General features: G+C 42.9%; 1 protein-coding gene across 9 annotated transcripts; it reads right to left on the bottom strand.

Annotated features, from left to right (window-relative positions):
• Window positions 1-3,189: 3,189 nt before the first annotated feature.
• On the bottom strand, window positions 3,190-18,388 carry LOC139163011 (tigger transposable element-derived protein 1-like). 9 transcript variants are annotated; one of them, XM_070743909.1, is made up of 7 exons: window positions 18,048-18,138; window positions 17,657-17,761; window positions 13,987-14,466; window positions 7,101-8,910; window positions 5,937-6,109; window positions 4,450-4,563; window positions 3,190-4,182 (listed from the first exon to the last, which is right to left on the bottom strand). In XM_070743909.1, the coding sequence occupies exons 2-6, from the start codon at window positions 17,678-17,680 to the stop codon at window positions 4,492-4,494; spliced, it is 2,559 nt and encodes an 852-aa protein (XP_070600010.1). In that variant the 5' UTR covers window positions 17,681-17,761; window positions 18,048-18,138; the 3' UTR covers window positions 3,190-4,182; window positions 4,450-4,491. The 9 variants fall into 9 exon arrangements, with proteins under 9 accessions (XP_070600010.1, XP_070600011.1, XP_070600005.1 ...); XM_070743910.1 differs by having other exon boundaries at window positions 7,128-8,910; XM_070743904.1 differs by lacking the exon at window positions 5,937-6,109.
• Window positions 18,389-20,092: the final 1,704 nt, after the last annotated feature.

Raw genomic sequence — 20,092 nt, 5'->3', positions numbered from 1 at the left:
CATAATAGGATAGAATAGAATTCTATATTGGCCAAGTGTGATTGGACATACAAGGAATTTGTCTTTGGCGTATATGCTCTCAGTGTACATAAGTAAATAAATAAATCCTGAGGGTATGACCCAAATGTGAAAAAAACAGCAGGTAAAGCCATCATACAGCTAACCCACAGCGCCCAACCTGACAGCAGTTGTACCTCTGTTGTGAATTTCTGCAAGGCAGTTGGTGTGGATTTCCCAAGAGTAGATACGCCTGGGGCCTAAGAAAAAAAAATTAACGAACGAAACAAAAAAAATAAAAATATAAGGTAAGAAATGTGTTTAATGACCTATAAAGCCCTACATGGCATCGGACCAGAATACCCATGGGACCGCCTTCTGCCGCACGAATCCCAGCGGCCGATTAGGTCCCACAGAGTTGGCCTTCTCCGGGTCCTGTCGACTAAACAATTTCATCTGGCAGGACCCAGGGTAAGAGACTTCTCTGTGGCGGCCCCAGACCTCTGGAATCAACTCCCTCCAGAGATTCGAACTTCCCCCTCCCTCCTCGCCTTCCGCCACACTTTGGAGACCTATCTATATTGCCAGGCATGAGGTAATTGACTAGTTGACTAGTAAGTTTTATGTGTGGTATGATTGAGTAGTATTGACTGTTTTTAAATAATAGTGGGTTTTACCTTCAGTTTTTAAATTATTGGATTTGTACTAAATTGTTTATTGTTGTTGTGAGCCACCCCGAGTCTTCGGAGAGGGGCAGCATACAAACCTAATAAATTATTAAATTATTATTGTTATTAATCTTCAGAAGCCTGCATTATGGGAAGTTGAGAAGTGATTTTCTTTTTGATTAAAATTAAATCAGCGAAAGAAAGCCATGTGTATATTTCTTCCCCCAATTTCGCTCTACTTATGATCATTAATTTTCATTCAAAAAGGGGATATGCCATTCATCTATTCATTTTAATTTGTTCGTTCAATTAAGACAACTGCCCATCTCCAAATATGTGACAGATTAAGAATGAATAAATACAAGGCCAAAACAACTGTGTGAAATAATAAACATGGTCCAAGCCAAGATAAATATCCAACCAACAGTATTAAGGTAACCACAACTTGGGCTTAGCCACACAATCAGGGCTCCAGGCTCAGTAACAAAAGGACTCCAAGGCTTTGATGGAGAGCCAGGAGGGATGGGGCCAGGCTGGAGGGAGGCTGTCCTAGAAGGTGGGCACCAGAAGAGAAGCAACTCACTTCCTGAGTCCTGCCAGAAGCATATGTATGTATGTATGTATGTATGTTTCTTTATTTCCTTGTTTCTTTGTTTGTTTATTAAATGTATAGGCCGCCCTTCTTGCGGACTCAGGGCGGCTTACAACAGTAAAAACATTCGGTTCCAAGCTTCCATTACTTCTCCGCCGTGGGAAGAGACACTGCCTCTCCTCGTATCAGCTGCTGGGTTTTTCCCCCCGCCTCCCTTCCAGAATGAGGCTCCAGCCCATCCACGTCCTCTCCGTACAGGAGGGGAGAAGTATCCGGGGTGCCTTAGGGGGTGGAACTCAGGCTGCATTTAACAGATTTAACAGATGGAAGGGACCTTGAAGGTCCCCTATCCAACCCCCTGCCCAAGCAAGGACACCCTACTCTCCACCTGTTGATTGTGAAGCAACAGCTAGGTCACCACAAAAGAACAATTTGCACAGGTTAAGCGGAGAAGTCAGACTATAAGTTCCAAGGGAGTGAGCGGCATAGGAGTCAATAAACTTTTTTGTCAGTGACGTAACTTGAAATGGTCACTAAGTTGTTGTAAATCGAGGACTAGCTGTAATTTAACAATGCCTGGCTGCTCAAGACTGATATGAGCCATACCTAACCAAATTCTCCCAGGACTTGTCAAATTCACTTTTGAGTTCCATTCAAAAGGAGTGAAAAGAAGTAGACAGGGAGAGAAGGAGTAAGAAGGTAGAAGGAAGAGAGAGGGGGGAGTGTGATAGAAAGAAGACTGATGAATAGGAGTAGAAAGTAGGTGTAAGTAGGTACCTTCTTCCGCATAGCTCCCAGTGACTGATAAGGTCCCACAGAGTTAGCCTTCTCCAGATCCCATCAGTAAACAATGTTGCCTGGCGGGGCTGGAGAAGGGCCTTCTCTGTGGTGGCTCCGGCTCTCTGGAACCAGCCCCCTCCAGAGATCCATACCCTCCCCACCCTACTGGCTTTCCGCAAAGCTGTTAAGACCTGGCTCTTCCGGGAGGCCTGAGACCTTGATAAAATATCAATGAGTGATATTGAAAGGTATGTATGGTTTTATTATGGTTTTCATTAAGTTCAATCAATCAATCTAGTTTTTTGATTAAAATGTATAAATATACAGGCGGTGGACAAACAAATGGAAACACTTGACTTTTTGACATCATAATGTTTGAACATGTTCAAATCAATCAAAACTTGACATATTTTAATGTGTTTTTTGTTAATTCTGTTATTTGATATGTTTTTTTTAAATTACTTTTTTTTTTTACAGAAATTTAAGGAAATTGGTTATAACTTTCTAGAAATGGCTGACCACTCAGACTTTCAAAGAGGCCAAATTGTTGATGCTCAAATGGCAGGCGCTAGTGTAACAGAAAGTGCCCAAATGTTTGGCATTTCAAGAGGTAATATCTCAAAAGTAATGACTGCTTTTGAAAGAGAAGGGGTCAAGCACAGGTCAAAAATTGAAGTTGTCTGAGAGAGACCGTCGGACTCTAAAGTGAATTGTTAGACCAGATCGCAAGACCACAGCTCCTAAAATCACGGCAGAGCTCAAAAGACACGTACAGAACCCAGTTTCCACAAAAACTGTTTGAAGGGAGCTTCACAAATCTGGATTCCAAAGCTGGATTTTCAAGGTGTTTCCATTTTTCTGTCCACCCCTGTATATTTTACTGTTAAAGGTATGTGTGAAGTGACACTTGAATGGAAAATGAGAGAAAGAAAGAGAAGCTGCTTTTTCTAAAGGGTTTCATGATGGTCATTCATTCCAATACTTAGCAAGCCCCAGAAAAAAATAAATAGAACCCAGTAGAAAAAGAATGGAATGCATTTCTCAATCAGCAGTAATAGTAATTCTAATTCATGTGCATTCTATTTTTCCTCTAGATATAATGCAGGAAAACAACAAAATATTAAAGACCAGCACGGTTTCCAACACTTCTTATTTGTTAAAATTTATTGCTTTATTGATTTAAATTCATTGTTAAATGTCATTGTTATGACCAGGGCAGGCATACAATTAAAAATACAATAAAGTTATCACCAAATACAATTTTTTTTTGTATTGAAGAAAAATTGGATGAATGGAGTAACAGAGAGTTACTGATAGATGCATGCTTTTTGACATTCAATGGCACTGGATATATTTTAATCACAAGTTTAATTAATAAAATTACAAGAGATAGGTGTAGGACCAAGATTACATTGAGTGGGTAAAAATGGGTTTGGGTCTATGACAGCACATATAGAAAAATCCCCTTTTTGCTACTCTAATATTCCCTGCTTATGTTTTACTATATTAGGATGTAGCTCCTCTCCCAAAATCTCTATGGCAGGGTGGTCAAACTCAGTTTAAAACTCAATTAAACTCCTAGTTGTCAGTACAGTTTTGTCAGTAGCAATGGGATTTAGAACCAATCATTGGAGTACAATGGGATGGGGGGAGGGGTTGGGGAGGGTATCTGGAACATTTAAATTGCACATCATCTAATGCTTCTCTTAATTCCAGCATTTTTCCTCAAACTGAAAATTGGCTTCATTTATTTTTTTGATCATCATCTTCAGGCAGAAAAATTTCACTGGCTTTCTCTCCTGGGTCCTTTGGTTTTCCTTTAATCCCAGACTCCAGAAAATAATTTTTGACTCATTCCGAACTCTTGCAAATGTCTCTTTTATGTCATCTAAATAAAATGTTCCTACGATCGCACGCTTATAAAATATTATAAAGCCTACCAGGTTAATTCATCTGTTTCTAAACAGTACTGAATGGCCTGGGGCATTGTATTAAAAAAAGGGGGCGGAGTAAGATTTTGGGGTGTTTTTTGCATGATAGGTGGCTGAATGTGTTGCTGCTTGAAGCTTGAATGTTCTTCTTCTCTTACTTCAGAGCTTCCAACATGGAAGGTCTTCTCCTTATGTGTTTGCCATATGTCACATTCTGAGAGAAACAGAAAAGCAGTTATATAATTACCTCCAATAATAAATTCCATTTCAAACAGCTTCTATTATGAATTCTAATTTTGGTGGGTGTTGTCACATGTTTAGTCTTCCACCTCCTGTTGAACTAAGAAATCCAAAATTCAAGCATCCTCATTTGGTGGCTTTCCAGCATCACCTATAGACTTCCTGCTGGGTAGAACATCTTCATCAAGAAAACTCTCTTCTAGCAGAAATGTTTGCAACCATTGACAGTCTGCAGCCTTACCTAATGAATTGGCCTCCCCATCATTCTCTTGGGAAGCTTCACCTACACAACGTCCCAGGCCTCTTCCTCTAATTTGGGAGATGTTAGCATCATATCCTCCAGAATTGGGGATGCCTGAGAACAAAAAAAACCCCTTGATGTTAATGTACAGGTAAATTCTCAGTATATGAGCGTAATAGAGCCTGCCTGTTGTGGTCACAGTCAGGTGAAGCATCTCACCTAATGGCTAATCATTAAACCAACACCTGGGTTGTTAAGTGGAGTGTGGGTGCCTCCAGGATGGGGGAGCCCTGTCCTGGCCCTCTCAAGGCTTTCCCCAATCCCGAGACACCATCATGCTCCATTCCCCTCACCTTGGGCCCTAACAGGCCTGTTCGCACTCCTACCAGATCATCCGATTGACTACTGTAACGCTCTCTACATGGGGCTACCTTTGAAAAGTGTTCGGAAACTTCAGATCGTGTAGAATGCAGCTGCGAGAGCAATTATGGGCTTCTCTAAGTATGCCCATATTACTCCAACACTCCGTAGTCTGCATTGGTTACCGATCAGTTTCCGGTCCCAATTCAAAGTGTTGGTTATGACCTATAAAGCCCTTCATGGCACCGGACCAGAATATCTTCGGGACCGCCTTCTGCCGCACGAATCCCAGCGACCGGTTAGGTCCCACAGAGTCGGCCTTCTTCATGTCCCGTCGACTAAACAATGTCGTCTGGCGGGACCCAGAGGAAGAGCCTTCTCTGTGGTGGCTCCGACCTTCTGGAACCAGCTCCTCCCTGAGATTAGGATTGCCCCCACCCTCCTTGCCTTTCGTAAACTCCTTAAAACCCACCTCTGCCGTCAGGCATGGGGGAACTAAAACATCTCCCCCTTGCCCATGTTGTTTTGCCATTTGATTGATTGTGTGCTTGTTTTTATATATATTGAGATTGTTTTATGAATTTCTTAATTTAAAATTGTAATTGGATTGGTGGGCATTGGATTTCGTCACTATGTACTGTTTTTACTATTGTTGTGAGCCGCTCCGAGTTTGCGGAGAGGGGCGGCATATAAATCCAATAAATCTAATCTAATCTAATCCGAGGCCTTAAAGGCCTGATACCACCCCACCAGGCCGAACACCCTTCTTTCTCCTCAGTTACTGTAACTTTTTAAGAGCTTCGCATTTTTCCAGAGCACTAGAATGACTTATTTATCGGTGTGGCTTCGTGGTGCCATTTTGAGAGTGGACGCCATTTGGTCCTGCCTACCAAATGGCGTCCACATTCAAGTCAGGCCATGTGGCCCAGATGTAACCTACTTCATTTTGCTGCATTCAGAAGCTTCTGCAATACTATGGCAACATCTCTAAGGCATTGAAACGAAGCAGTTCACTTGCCGGCGGCCATTTTGTCCCCACTCAGAAACAAGTATGGACAAAATGGCAGCCACATTTAGATCACTACTACACGGCTCCAGGTACAAAGAGCTTTGCTTTGCTGCCTTACCAAGGTCTGCTCAGTGCTGCAGGTGCTTTCTGCGGCATTCAGAAGCTTCTTCAAGCCCTGTGGAGCAGCATTTTGTCTGGTGGCCCAATTTTTGTCCCTGTTGGCAAGTAGGCAGGCCAGAAATGTCAGCCGCATCTGGATCGTCATTTTATAGGTCGGGGACACATGCTTTCCTTTCCCAAAATGAATGTTGGAGAGGTTCAGTTAAAGTTTAAGTGCTACAAGTGCTATTGCTATAACCAACATTAGTATGGAAGGTTGCAAGGAAAATTCCCCCATAATTCCCTCTATCTTCTTTTTCTTCCAAGAAGCCCATTATAGTATAGGATCCAGGTTCTCATACTCCATACGGCCTCCCTGCCTAGCACCTACTTGAACATCCCAGCCTACAACATGAAAGGAAATGTGGGGCTTAACCACTTAGAGAGGGCTGTAAAGCACTGTGAAGCGGTATATAAGTTTAAGTGCTATAAGTGCTATTACTATAACCAACATTAGTATGGAAATTATCCCATAATTCCCTCAAACTTCTTTTTCTTCCAAATAGCCCATTATAGTATAGGATCCAGGTTCTTATACTCCATAGGGCAGTGGTTCTCAACCTGGGGGTCGGGGCCCCTTTGGGGGTCAGATGACAGTTTCACAGGGGTCGCCTAAAACCACGGGAAAAGACAAATTTCCCATGGTGTTAGGAACTGAAGTTTCTATTCTGGCGCTTTGGAACATATTTTTACAATCAGGCGTTTACAGTGGAGTTTGCCTTCCTGCCAATCAGCTTAAAGCTCTGATGGGAGAATTGGCACTAGATTTGTGGTTCGGGGTCACCACAACATGAGGAACTGTATTAAGGGGTCACGGCATTAGAAAGTTTGAGAACCACTGCCATAGGGCCTCCCTGCCTAGCGCCTACTTGAAGGTCCCAGCCTACAACAGGATGAAAACAAAACTTTACAATTAATCCTTGCAGTTAAGACCTTTGTATCTCTGCAAAGCAAACTAAGCTGAAGAAAGAATTGTAAGCATCTGTGTTTCAGATTTCCTTTGCTTTACAAATCTGTGAAGGTCTTTACGAATCTGTGATTCGTTACTTTTACCTCACTACTGTTAACTGCGATTGTGAAATGAAGACCCCCTGGGCACAATGAGAATTTACAATTACAGTACCTGTAAACATCAAATCAGATTCACCACCTGTGTTAGATTCTTGCTTTTTAATGTTTTCAGAAACATCGGATCTGCTGGCAGAGCTGGTTGATGGCTGAGGGTTGTTTGGGTGTTTTATTTCTGTGAATGGGAATAGCAAGAGGGAAGGAAGTTTGGTTTCTTTATCTTCATTTTCCTTGTTTTTTCTTTCATGTATTTCGTGGTAACATTTTAAGTTTTCACTCATTTCTGAATTTAACTTTCTAAAACGTCCTTCATCTGGATCCACAGTTTCTATGTCTGATAATATTGTTTTAGCACCTGAGAAAATACCAGTGAATCCTTCATCAGTGAATGTTTTAAATTCAACGTCCACAGCTTGTTCTTGTTTTTCTCGTTCTATTTCTGCTTCTTCTTTCCTAACCTTCTGTGCTTCCAGTTCTTTTTCCAGTTCAATTAAATCTTGGTCTGAAAGCTCTCCCTCAGTGTAAGCTATCAACATGTTCACGTCTTCGGCCTCCACCTCTAAATCGAGGTATTTTGTGAGTATCAAAATTTTCTTATTCATTTTGTCCAAATTATTTTTATAGCTAAATCCTTTCAAATTATTTGCAAAAGTCTTACAACATTTTAAGTATTTCAAAAATTCTTGCATGGTTTTCAGACTAAAATCCTCCCACGCTGCTACAATGTTTTCGATACAGTGCAGGATATTATAGCTGTTCCAAAACTTGGCCAATGTTATTTTGTCATATTTTGTTGCAACTAAGGCTTTGGCAAACACTGCGTGCAAATAGTATGCACTGAATAGCAAGATAGCTCTCTGATCCACTGGTTTCAGGAGAGTGGTGACGATTTGGGGGAGATAAACTACTTTGACATCAGGAGGGATACTATCAAGATCCAGGGCATATCCAGGTACATTGTCCAGAAGCAGGAGAATTTTAAAAGGAATCCCCTTTTGGCCACAATATTCCTTCACCTGAGGTATGAAACAATTTGTAAACCAATCCTGAAAGAGGAAGTCTGTCATCCAGGTCTCACAATCAAATCGGTAATAAACAGGAAGTGTGTCCTTGTTTCTTTTTAGAATCATACTGGCATGATCTGATTTGAGGACCACAAATGGCTTCAGCTTGAATCCATCAACATTTCCCCCCAGTAACACTGTTACTCTCTCCTTAAATGCTTTACAAATGGACATTGCTTGAGCCTCTTTGTGTATATACGTCTGTTCCAGAATTTTTTTCCAGTATAACCCAATTTCATCCACCCTGAATATCTGATCATCAGAATAATTCCCCTCTGCTACAAGATCATTAATTTCATCCAGAAAATGTATGACAGTTCGTGTTTCAGCTTCTAAACCTGCATGTGATGGAATCTGATGACGATATCTTCGCTGAAATTGCAGAAACCACGTACGGCTAGCCTTAAATGTTTCGGTATATTCCTTCCTTGCTTGTTCGTTCAGCGTTCTGAAAATGCTGCATGCCTTCCTCTGAATGAGGGAATAGCGAATCGGAAGCCTCTTTTGCATCCGATCTTTGATCCAAAGTATCAACAGGGGTTCAATTTCAGAGCTTGGGTGTTTTGTTATATTTGTGTTCATTCCTATTGCTGTTTTTAATGCTTCTCTGATGTTTTCCTTGTCCTTCAAAATATAGTAAATGGTGGAATAACCCACGCCTTCTTCTTTCACTAGTTCTTGTACCCTCTTCCCGGCTTCATATGCTTCGATTATCTTCATCTTCAAATTGAGATCAATGTGTTTCTTATGATGCTTTCTCCTTGTTTTCGTTGAATTGGGGTTCTTTCTCTTTGAAGACATCTTGATAGGGGATATAAACGCATGTAAAAAAATAAATAAGCAAGTGAAAATAAGAACAGAAGACATGCAATGCTGACTATAATATGAATATGTTACTGAGAAAGAAATATGCAAAACCCGAAAATTCATTCAATGGTTACGTAATTATTTTTAAAATTACTGTTGCATTTGCAAACGGTCATTAAGTGAAGTAGTTAATGAGTGAGGAATGGTTGCATCACAACCTGAGGCCTTTACTACAGAGGTAGCAAGTCACTTCCTTGCTTATAAACTGTTGATTGGATTCTCAGGACATCAGCCTAACCCACGTTTCATGAGCCACAACTCAGGGACTCCTTGGTTAGCAAGTTAGATCCATCTGTTAAACTACTGAAGTTTACAAATGATACAACAGTGATCGGACTCATTCAAGACTGATGAATCCACATACAGATGGGAAGTTGAACAACTATCCTTCAGGTGTGACCAGAACAATCTAGAACTGAACACACTCAAAACCGTAGAAATGGTGGTAGACTTTAGGAGAAACCCTTCCACCCTTCCACCTCTCACAATACTAGACAACACAGTATCAACAGTAGAGACCTTCAAATTTCTAGGTTCTACCATACCTCAAGACCTAAAATGGTCACCTAACATTAAAAACATCAAAAAATCACAACAAAGAATGTTCTTTCTGCGCCAGCTCAGGAAGCTCAAACTGCCCAAGGAGCTGCTGATACAGTTCTACAGAGGAATCACTGAGTCTGTCATCTGCACCTCTATAACTGTCTGGTTTGGTGCTACAACCCAACAGGACCGACACAGACTTCAGAGGATAATTAGAACTGCAGAAAAAACAATTGCTGCCAACCTGCCTTCCATTGAGGATCTGTATATTGCACGAGTCAAAAAGAGGGCAGGGAAAATATTTACTGACCCCTCGCATCCTGGACACAAACTGTTTCAACTCCTACCCTCAAAACGTCGCTACAGAGCACTGCACACCAAGACAACTGGACACAAGAATAGTTTTTCCCCGAACGCCATCACTCTACTAAACAAATAATTCCCTCAACACAGTCAGACTTTTTACTAAATCTGCACTTCTGTTCTACTAGTTTTTCTCATCATTCCTATCATCCTTTTTCTCCCACTTAGGACTGTATGACTGTAAGTTGCTGCTTGTATCCTAAGATTTTTATTAATGTTGATTGTTTCTTCATTGCTTATTTGACCCCTATGACAATCATTAAGTGGTGTACCACGATTCTTGACACATGTATCTTTTTCTTTTATGTACGTTGAGAGCATATGCACCAAGATAAATTCCTTGTGTGTCCAATCACACTTGGCCAATAAAATTCTATTCTATTCTATTCTATTTGCAAATACAGCAGTAATTAAAATAATAAAAATTCCGACCAATGCATGCACTTAACCAAATTTTTCTGCCTGAAAATAACATATATTAGAGTCAGTATAACACTGGTATTGCTGCAAGAAAGAGTTTTTATCTGAATGAATGGCACCTACCAGATATCTTTGCAACTTCCCTCTCTCTCTCCCTCCCTCTGTCTCTATCACACATTCATTTGTGACCATTTTGCTTCCAATTTAAATAATTTCCTCAACACTGTCAAACTATTTACTAAGTCTGCACTGCTATTAATCCTCTCATCATTCCCATCACCCATCTCCCCCAAATGACTGTATGACTGTTGATTTGATTTGATTTGATTTGTATGCCGACCCTCTCCGTAGAATCGGGGCAGCTAACAACAGTGGTAAAAACAACATGCGACAATCCAATACAAAAACAGCTAAAAACCCTTATTTTAAAACCAATCATACATACAAACATACCATACATAAATTGTAGAAGCCTAGGGGGAAAGAATATCTCAGTTCCCCCATGCCTGATGACAGAGGTGGGTTTTAAGAAGCTTACGAAAGGCAAGAAGGGTGGGGGCTATTCTAATCTCTGGGGGGAGTTGGTTCCAGAGGGCCGGGGCCGCCACAGAGAAGGCTCTTCCCTTGGGTCCCGCCAAATGACAACTTTGTTGCTTGTATCCTTACAATTTATATTGACTGGTTCCTAATATGATTCGATTGCTGATTTCTACCTGGGCTGTCATTAAGTGTTGTACCTTATGCTCCTATATACCTCTTATATTCCTAATATTTTTAATAATTTTTAATAATTAATACGATTATTTTAGTACTAATTTTAGAGTAACTTGGTATTTTAAGTATTAATTATTAATGGGTTTGTATTTTATTTTTTTGATGTTTTAATAATTAATGTTTTTTAGTTAACTTATTGGGGGGGTTAATGATGGATATCTGGGAGGGTGGGAAGGTATGTGTGGGATGAATGATAGGGGTGGGTGGGATGGTATGTATGAGATAAATGGGAATAGTATGAATGAGAATAGGCCACCTGGCGATGGAGAGGCAGAAGGGATGGGGGTATCTATCTCTGGGTTGGCAGAGGGCCAGTATATTCCGGTCTTGCTGGGGAGAGGCAGATATGGCGGGAGCCATGGGGCAAGCCGTTCTGGAGGAAGAAAGGATCGCTGCTTGAGAGTGATCCCTTGTTCCGGCCCCATGGGCTCAACTCGGGGTACTGGTGACGAGTGTAATCAGGGCCCTGGGCTTAAGCTGCTGCTACTCAATGCCAGGTTGGTGGTAAATAAAGCTCTCCTCATCTGGGATTTGATCCTGGATGAGGAGGCTGACCTGGTATGTGTGACTGAAACCTGGCTGGGCACGGAGGGAGGAGTTCCTCTCTCTGAAATTTGCCCAGCCGGGTTTCAGGTATGGCATCAGTCGCGACTCCAGGGAATGGGGGGGAGGAGTGGCTATTATAGCCAAGGAGACTTTGCCTAAGTAGATTCATTGCTTCCAAGATTGCGGGTTGTTAGTCCCTCCTGGTGAAGTTGGATTTAGGGGTTCAGGTGGGCTTGTTGCTCACGTACCTGCCTCCCAGTTGCGTGTCAACAGCCCTGCTGATGGAGCCAAGTCCCCTCGCGCCAGACAATCAGGGCCACCCCACGGGCCTTTTCCACCATATGGATGCGCCTGCCCGCTTCTCCTCAGCTGCTGCCACGTGTCCCCACATCACCTGCCTGGTGGCGGGCGTTCCTCGCGGGGTCCCTGCCAGCACTGATTCCAATTCGGATGCCCGTGGTGACTAGCCATCCCCATCCAAACTGGGGTCGGTGCCAGCAGGGACTCCACGAGGAACGCTCTTTGCATCCAGGTGGTGGAGAAGGTGGAGAAGGCCTGCGGAGCGGCCCTGATCGTCCGACGCAAGAGGTCTCGCCTCCATCAGCCCCCACCCAATCTTCTGTCTTCAGGGTGCATTTGCGAGGTTGCAGTGAGGCAGGTGAGGTGGGGGCGTGCGACAGCCAGTGTTCCCTCTAATTTTTTGGGGGGGTGGGCAGAAAAGTATAGTGTCTGAGCGGCAGTCCCTTTGGGACTGGGCGGCACAGAAATAATAAATGAATGAATGAATGAATGAATAAACAAACACAAACAAACAAACAAAAAACCCACTCTGTTTTGCCTCAGAGAATTTCAAAATAAAATACTGTACTGTGTGTCTATAACAGTGAGCTCATAATAGGGCAACTGTATCAATATCAAAATGCCACTTAAATAGTTGAACTAGTTTCAAACTAGATTTTGATTTTCTTTCTCTCTTCCTTACTCCCATTATTTTTCTTTCTCTTTTCCTTCCTCTCTTTTTTCTATCTGTTTCTCTCTCTTCCTCTCTCTCTCCTTCCCTCTCACTCTTTCCCTCTCGGCTTCTGGGCAGGTTTGGAAAACTCTGAGTTGATTATGATTTTTAAGTGAGCGATTGCTCACTGCTCAGCTTAGAGGGAACTATGGCGACAGCAGCTGCCAACAAGTGGGCGGGTGTCTGCGCATCCAACGGGTCATGTCGGGGAGTGACACATCCCCACACCCCGGTGTACCATTGCACCATCCAAACTGGGGACGGAGTAAAGGGAGGGAGGTAGATAGGAAAGGCAGACCCTGAGACTGTCTGTTCCTGAGAGGTGTTTTGACTTGTCTGCTCAAAAAGGCTTTGGAGGAAGCTGGAGCGAAGGAGAAGGGAGAGGAGAGAGTGTGTGTATGTGTGTCTGAGAGAGATATATGATGGGGAAGCACCTTCCGAGAGAGACTAGCATCTGGTCCCAAAAGACATTTTCCCTACGTTCATCTCTCACGGGAAAGCCTTGTCCCAACTGCTTGGGGAGGGGGCGGCTTGTGGGCTAACATCCTAGAGGGGCAGTGTGTCTGTGTCTCTCTCTCTCTGTGTAGTCTTTGGGTAGATCCCCCCCCTTTGCTTTGTCATCCCCCCCCCTGCAAAAGCATAAACTGGGCTTCCACATTTTACCAAAGCAAGAAAAAAAATCCAGGTGGGTGGCTAGGGTGTAGGTTGGTGGAGTGTTATCCTCCAGCCAAAACCCTTTTCTCATCACTGGTGGAGGAATTCTGAGAGTTGAAGTCCACTAGTCTTAAAACTGTCAAGTTTGGGGATCCCTGACAGTGGTTCGAAGTGCAGGGGTCTTCAAACCTGGCAAGATTAAGGCTTGTGGACTTCAATTCCCATTCCTAAGGTAGCATGACTAGGGGAGGAATTCTGGGAGTTGAAGTCCACAAGCTTGAAGTCCTTGAAGTTGTCAAGTTGGAAGTTTGTAAAAAGTGTACATGGTTTTTAAAAATATACATCATTTTAAAAACTATACATGGTTGTAAAAAGTATTGTGCTACACTGGTATTTTATTAAACAGTATAATATTACACCATTTGGTTCAGAATACTTTTTTCCTTGGTTTCCTCCTCTAAAATCTAGGTGGCTATACATAGATAGGATCAAAATAGACTCTATCTTAACTAGAGTCAAAATTTTGGGGTAGGGCTTAATTATAACGCATGTGCACACAACAGTGTTGGGCCTTCTTGTTTGAGTGGGTCGTGTTTTAGGAGAAGCACAGTAACATTTTGATGGCTGTTTTCAACCCCCTCATACTGCCTCCCAACCCACTTCCCCCTCCTCTTTTCAGTTTTTGTGGGATGGAATACCTCCAGGGGGTCCTCAGCATCCTGGGAGCTGAGGGGTAGGAGCACCAGGCTCTCCAGATTGATTTCTCCCTGAGTCTTCATCTTCATGGAGGAATCCAGCTGTTCTCTGCCCATCCAGGCTTTCCCTCCAATGTTTGGATCCCCTTGGAGCACAGATTCCTTTCTGGCTTCCCCAGAACTTTCCTGCTGTGGATCCTCTTTGTCTCTTCCCCAGGAGGCCTGGGAGTCTGTGCCATTTTCCCCCAAGGGAGGTGGTGGTAGGGGAAGCCAGGCCACAGGTTCCACAAATTCTTGCCATTGAGAGTCCCAGCTTTGGTGCATTAATTCAGAATTAAGAATGGATGTTCTGTCCCAGGTCAAGTCCTCAAGTGTCCTCATTTGGCCGACGAAAGGGTCTCCACTCCCACTCTCAGTGCCCTCTTCTTTATCTTCTTCTTCTCTGGGTCCCTCAAGCCACTGTTCCTCCATAGTTGTCACTCTCTGCAGTTCCAGGAGGGAAATAGAAAAAGAAGAGAGTATTAATTAGGGCTAAATGGTGTGAAAGGAATAAAAATGTCCTCTCCCATGTCTCTGATATTCATCATTTCTTCAAAGTTTATAAAATAGTCTCACTGGAATTAAAGACAATTCTCAGTGATGGGGTTTTTAGTAATAGCTGTCATATAAGTTGAATAAATAAAATAAAGATGTAAGCAAAGAAATTGGAGCAGTTCATAGGTAATGTCTACCTATATTTAGAGTAGAGTAGGAATAGAGTAGAGTAACAGAGTTGTAAGGGATCTTCTAGGCCATCTAGTCCAACCCCCTGCTCAAGCTTCCTCTGCTGGAAAACACTACCCAACACTCCCACCCTCCAAAATCAAATACGTCCAACAGATTTATTAAATTGCTTCAATGCAGAGAAAAGTAAAATCCAACACCTAGGTTAGAAAAACCTAAGACAAACTGGGTGAAACCAAACTCAACAGCAGTGACTGCAAGAGGGATCTTGGAGTCTTGGTGGACAACCAACCAAATATGAACCAGCAATGTGCAGCAGCAGCCAAAAAAGCCAATACAATCCTAAGTTGCCTTAACAGAGGGATACATTCTAGAACTAGGTAGGTACGAATACCACTCTATAAAGCCTTATTTATTTATTTATTTATTGATTGATTGATTGATTTCATTTAATTTGTATGCCGCCCCTCTCCGTAGACTCGGGGCGGCTAACAACAGTAATAAAAAACATCATATAAATCCAATACTAAAACAACTAAAAAACCCTTATTGTAAAAACCAAACATCCCTACAAACAAACATAGCATGCACAAATTATAAAGGCCTAAGGGGAAAGAATATCTCAGTCCCCCCATGCCTGACGGCATAGGTGGGTTTTAAGGAGCTTACGAAAGGCAAGGAGGGTGGGGGCAATTCTAATCTCCGGGGGGGATTTGGTTCCAGAGGGCCGGGGCCACCACAGAGAAGGCTTTTCCCCTGGGCCCTGCCAAACGACATTGTTTTGTTGACGGGACCTGGAGAAGGCCCATTCTGTGGGACCTAACCGGTCGCTGGGATTCATGCGGCAGAAGGCAGTCTCGTAGATACCCTGGTCCGGTGCCATGAAGGGCTTTATAGGTGATGACCAACACTTTGAATTGTGACCGGAAACTGATGGGCAACCAATGCAGACTGCGGAGTGTTGGAGTAACATGGGCATTTTGGGGAAAGCCCGTGATAGCTCTCGCAGCTGCATTCTGCACGATCTGAGTTAGACCACACCTAGAGTACTGCACTCAGTTTTGGTCACCACACTACAAAAAACAAATTTAAACTCTAGAGAAAGCACAGAAGAGAACAATCAGGATGATAAGGGGACTGGAAACTAAAACATACCAGGGGAGATTGCAGGAACTGGGCATGGCTAGCCTAGCAAAGAGAAGGACCAGGGGGGACATGATAGCAGTCTTATTATTTATTTATTTATTTATTAGTTGGACTTGTATGCCGCCCCTCTCCGAAGACTTGGGGCGGCTCACAACAAGTAAAAACAGTCACAACAATCCAATTAATTAAAATGTTTAACGATTTAAGAGAAACCCCATGTAATAGCAAACGCACACACAAGCATACCATGCATAAATTAACGTGCCCAGGGGAGATGTTTAGTTTCCCCATGCCTGACGGCAAAGGTGGGTCTTAAGGAGTTTTCGGAAGGCAGGAAGAGTAGGGGCAGTTCTAATCTCCGAGGGAAGTTGGTTCCAGAGAGCCGGTGCCGCCACAGAGAAGGCTCTTCCCCTGGGACCCGCCAACCGGCATTGTTTAGTTGACGGGACCCGGAGAAGGCCCACTCTGTGAGACCTAATTGGTCGCTGGGATTCGTGCGGCAGGAGGCGGTCTCGGAGATATTCTGGTCCGATGCCATGAAGGGCTTTAAAGGTCATAACCAACACTTTGAATTGTGACCAGAAATTGATTGGCAGCCAATGCAGACTGCGGAGTGATGGTGAAACATGGGCATACCTAGGTAAGCCCATGACTGCTCTCGCAGCTGCATTCTGCACGATCTGGAGTTTCCAAACACTTTTCAAAGGAAGTCTTGCAATACTTGAGGGGCTGCCAGAGAGAAGGGGTTCAATCTGTTTTCCAAAGCACAGAAAGCTAGACAAGGAACAACGGATGGAAGCTGACTAAAGAAAGATTCAACCTGGAAATAAGGAGGAACTTTCTGACGGTGAGAGTGATCAACCAGTGGAAAGGCTTGCCTGTGGAGTTTGTGTGAGGTCCAACACTTGAAACTTTCAAGGGGAGATTGGACTGCCATTTGTCTGGGGTGGTGGAGGGTCTCTTGCTTAAGCAGGGGACTGGACTAGATGACCTACAAGGTCCCTTCCAACTCAAACAACTAACTAACTAACTCACTCACTCACTCACTATTTATTTCCAATCACTTAGAACTCATGGTGGCTTACAACAATATAAAAACAATAAAATAGTAAGAGGTCAGTATTAAATTTAAACACTTCAAAATTATAATCAATAAAACCCCATAACTAACTAACTCTAATAAAGTGTTACAAAGCTCCTTCCATCGCTGCTGTCTGCTACCCAACCAACAGGGCCTTGCCATCAAACTCTGGCATCTTCTCACCACAGTTGCTGGCACAAGCTACTCCCAAAATGAGGTGGGTGAAAATGGGGCAAAGCAGCAAGGCCGCAGCCAAGCAGCTTTTCGCAGCCTGATTCAAAAGCCTCAACTTCAGCCTCAACGAATTCTGAGTCCTACAGGATTGGGGGGACATATAAGTCAAGTTAATTAATAATAATAGTATTAAAAGAGTTGGAAGGGAGATGTTGGAGATGTTCTAGTCCAAACACCTGCTAAGGCAGGAAACCCTACACTACTTTAGAAAGATGGTTATCCAACATCTTAAAAACTTCCAGTGTTGGAGCATTCACAATTTCTGGAGGCAAGTTGTTCCACTGGTTAATTGTTCTAACGGTCAGGAAATTTCTCCTTAGTTCTAAGTTCCTTCTCTCCTTGTTTAGTTTCCACCCATTGCTTCTTGTTCCACCCCTCAGGTGCTTTGGATAATAGGCTGACTGCTTCTTCTTGGTGGCAACCCCTGAGATATTGCAACACTGCTAACATGTCTCCCCCTGGCCCTTCTTTTCATTAAACTAGACATACCCAGTTCCTGCAACCGTTCTTCATATGTTTTAGCCTCCGGTCTCCTAATCATCTCTGTTGCTCTTCTCTGCACTTTTCCTAGAGTCTCCACATCCTTTTGGCATCCTGGGGACCAAAATTGAATGCAGTATTCCAAGTGTGGCCTTATCAAGGGATGTGGGGCAAATGGAAAGGGTCCCCCCACCCCTTTTCCAATCCCAAACAAACAACAAGAACAAAAAGGCAAATTGACTTTTTTTTTCTCGCCCGGCCCCTACGAAGCAAAGGGCTCAGCTTCTAGGCAGCTCTGCTCGAGGGGGAGGCGGATATAAAGGGAAGAGGGGACCCGAGCGGCTGAGCCAGCGACCCTCCGACCAGAAGGGGAACCGACTTTCTTCCCGCGTTTTCTTACCACGCCACCCGCTGCAAGAAGAGCCGTCGCCTTCGCCTTCTCTCTCCCCCCCCTCCCGCCCGCCCTGTTGCTGGCTCCGACCCACCTCCCCGGTCCAGATTGGAGGAGGGGAGAAGGCAAGGACGGCTCTTGGGAGGCGAAGCTCAGGCTGCTTTTCCACAGGTTAAGCTTTTGTTGGGGTTTTTGCCGATATTCAGAGCTGCCTGCTTGCCGAAGGTCCATCGGGGCCAATGCTAGCTACTTAAAAAGGACCAAAAAAACCCTGTCAAATGCACCTTTTAGTTTGCTTGCTGGCTTACAATGCGTGTACTGCTTGGATCCAGTCATCTTGATTCGGCCGCGAATGATTGAGAGTATGCATGGTCTTTTAAAGGGGTTATTAATTTTTTTTAAAAATATTTTAATTGCTGTTATTATTGTAGATGGTACATTTATATTGCCGTTTAACTGTTGTTATTTTTAAAGAGTCCAATAGGAGTTGGGTGGCATAGAAATCTTACAAATAAATAAATAATAGAATAGATAGAATAGAATTCATTATTGGCAAAGTGTGATTGGACACACAAGGAACTTGTCTTTGGTGCATATGCTCTTAGTGTACATAAATCAATAACTAAATGAATAAATCCAGAGGGTAAAACCCAAATGTCAAAAAAACAGCAGGTAAAGCCATCCTACATCTAACCCACACAGCGCCCAAGTTGAGGGCAGTTGTACTTCTGTTGTGAATTTCTGCAAGGCAGTTGGTATGGATTTCTGAAGAGTAAGTAAGCCTAGGGCCTAAGAAGAAAAATTAACAACAACAAAAAAAAAGAAGGTAAGTAATGTGTTTAATTTGCAGGAGCCTGCACTATGGGAAGTTGAGAAGTGATTTTCTTTTTGATTAAAATTAAATAACCGAAAGAAAGCCATGCGTATATTTCTTCCCCCAATCTCGCTCTATTTATGATCATTAATTTTTATTCAAAAGGGGATATGCCATTCATGCATTCATATTTAATTTGTTCATTAATTAAGACAACTGCCCATCTCCAAATATTTATTTATTTATTCTATTTTTAATATGGCACAGTTTAAGAATGAATAAATACAAGACAAAAACAGCTGTGTGAAATAATAGACATAGTCCAAGCCAAGATAAACATCCAACCAACAGTATTAAGGTAACCACAATTTGGGCTTAGCCACACAATCTGGGCTTCAGGCTCAGTAACAAAAGGATTTCCATGAGAATCCATGAGAATCAAGGGGCATACATAAGTGCACTAGAGTGTCTTCCGATCCCTGTCCTATTGTCTCTCCTATATCCCATATATCTTCTCTTCTATCCCTATATCTTTTTTCTATTCTCTCATTATTTTATCCTATACTCTCTTTTCTATTCTTTCTCTAATTCTATTTCCTCGAAGGTGTCCTCTATTACCTTCATTGTGTATTATTGTGTATTGGACAAAATAAATAAATAAATCTGCTGCTTGGTTTTTTCCCTCGCCTCCCTTTCAGAACAACGCTCCAGCCCATCCGCCCATCCACTGCATTTAACATATTTAACAGATGGAAGGGACCTTGAAAGTCATCTAGTCCAACCCCCTGCCCAAGCAGGACACCCTTTTCCCCACCTGTTGATTGTGAGGCAACAGCTAGGCCACCACAGAAGAACCATTTGCACAGGTTAAGCGGGGAAGTCAGACACCGAGTTCCAAGGGATTCAGATGCATAGAAGTCAATAAACTTTTTTGTCAGTGCTGTAACTTGAAATGGTCACAAAGTTGTTGTAAGTTGAGTACTACTTGTACTCGCTACCGGCTGAAATTTAACAATGCCTGGCTGCTCAAGACTCATACGGTTCTCCCAGGACATGTCAAATTCACTTTTGAGTTCCAGGAGTAAAAAGAAGTAGACAGAGAGAGAAGGTAGAAGAAAGAGATAGAGGGAGGGGAATATAATAGAAAAAAGGAAAACAGACTGATGAATAGGAGTAGAAAGTAGGTGTAAATATGGAACCTTCTGTTGCATAGCTCTGAGCGACTGAGAAGGTCCCACAG

This window comes from Erythrolamprus reginae, chromosome 2, assembly GCF_031021105.1.
Source record: "Erythrolamprus reginae isolate rEryReg1 chromosome 2, rEryReg1.hap1, whole genome shotgun sequence".
Classification (NCBI taxonomy): domain Eukaryota; kingdom Metazoa; phylum Chordata; class Lepidosauria; order Squamata; family Dipsadidae; genus Erythrolamprus; species Erythrolamprus reginae.
Note: the sequence above shows the minus strand (reverse complement) of the source record. Positions and strands in the feature narration are given on the sequence as shown.

Excerpts from the sequence above, each read along its gene's own strand:
- LOC139163011 (XM_070743904.1), bottom strand. The coding sequence starts at position 17,680 with ATGAAGAACGGTTGCAGGAACTGG. Across the intron at positions 14,467-17,656 it reads AGAACGGTTGCAGGAACTGG|AGAGTGACAACTATGGAGGA; the intron begins GTATGTCTAGTT and ends CTGGAACTGCAG. Across the intron at positions 8,911-13,986 it reads ATGCTGAGGACCCCCTGGAG|ATGTCTTCAAAGAGAAAGAA; the intron begins GTATTCCATCCC and ends TCCCCTATCAAG.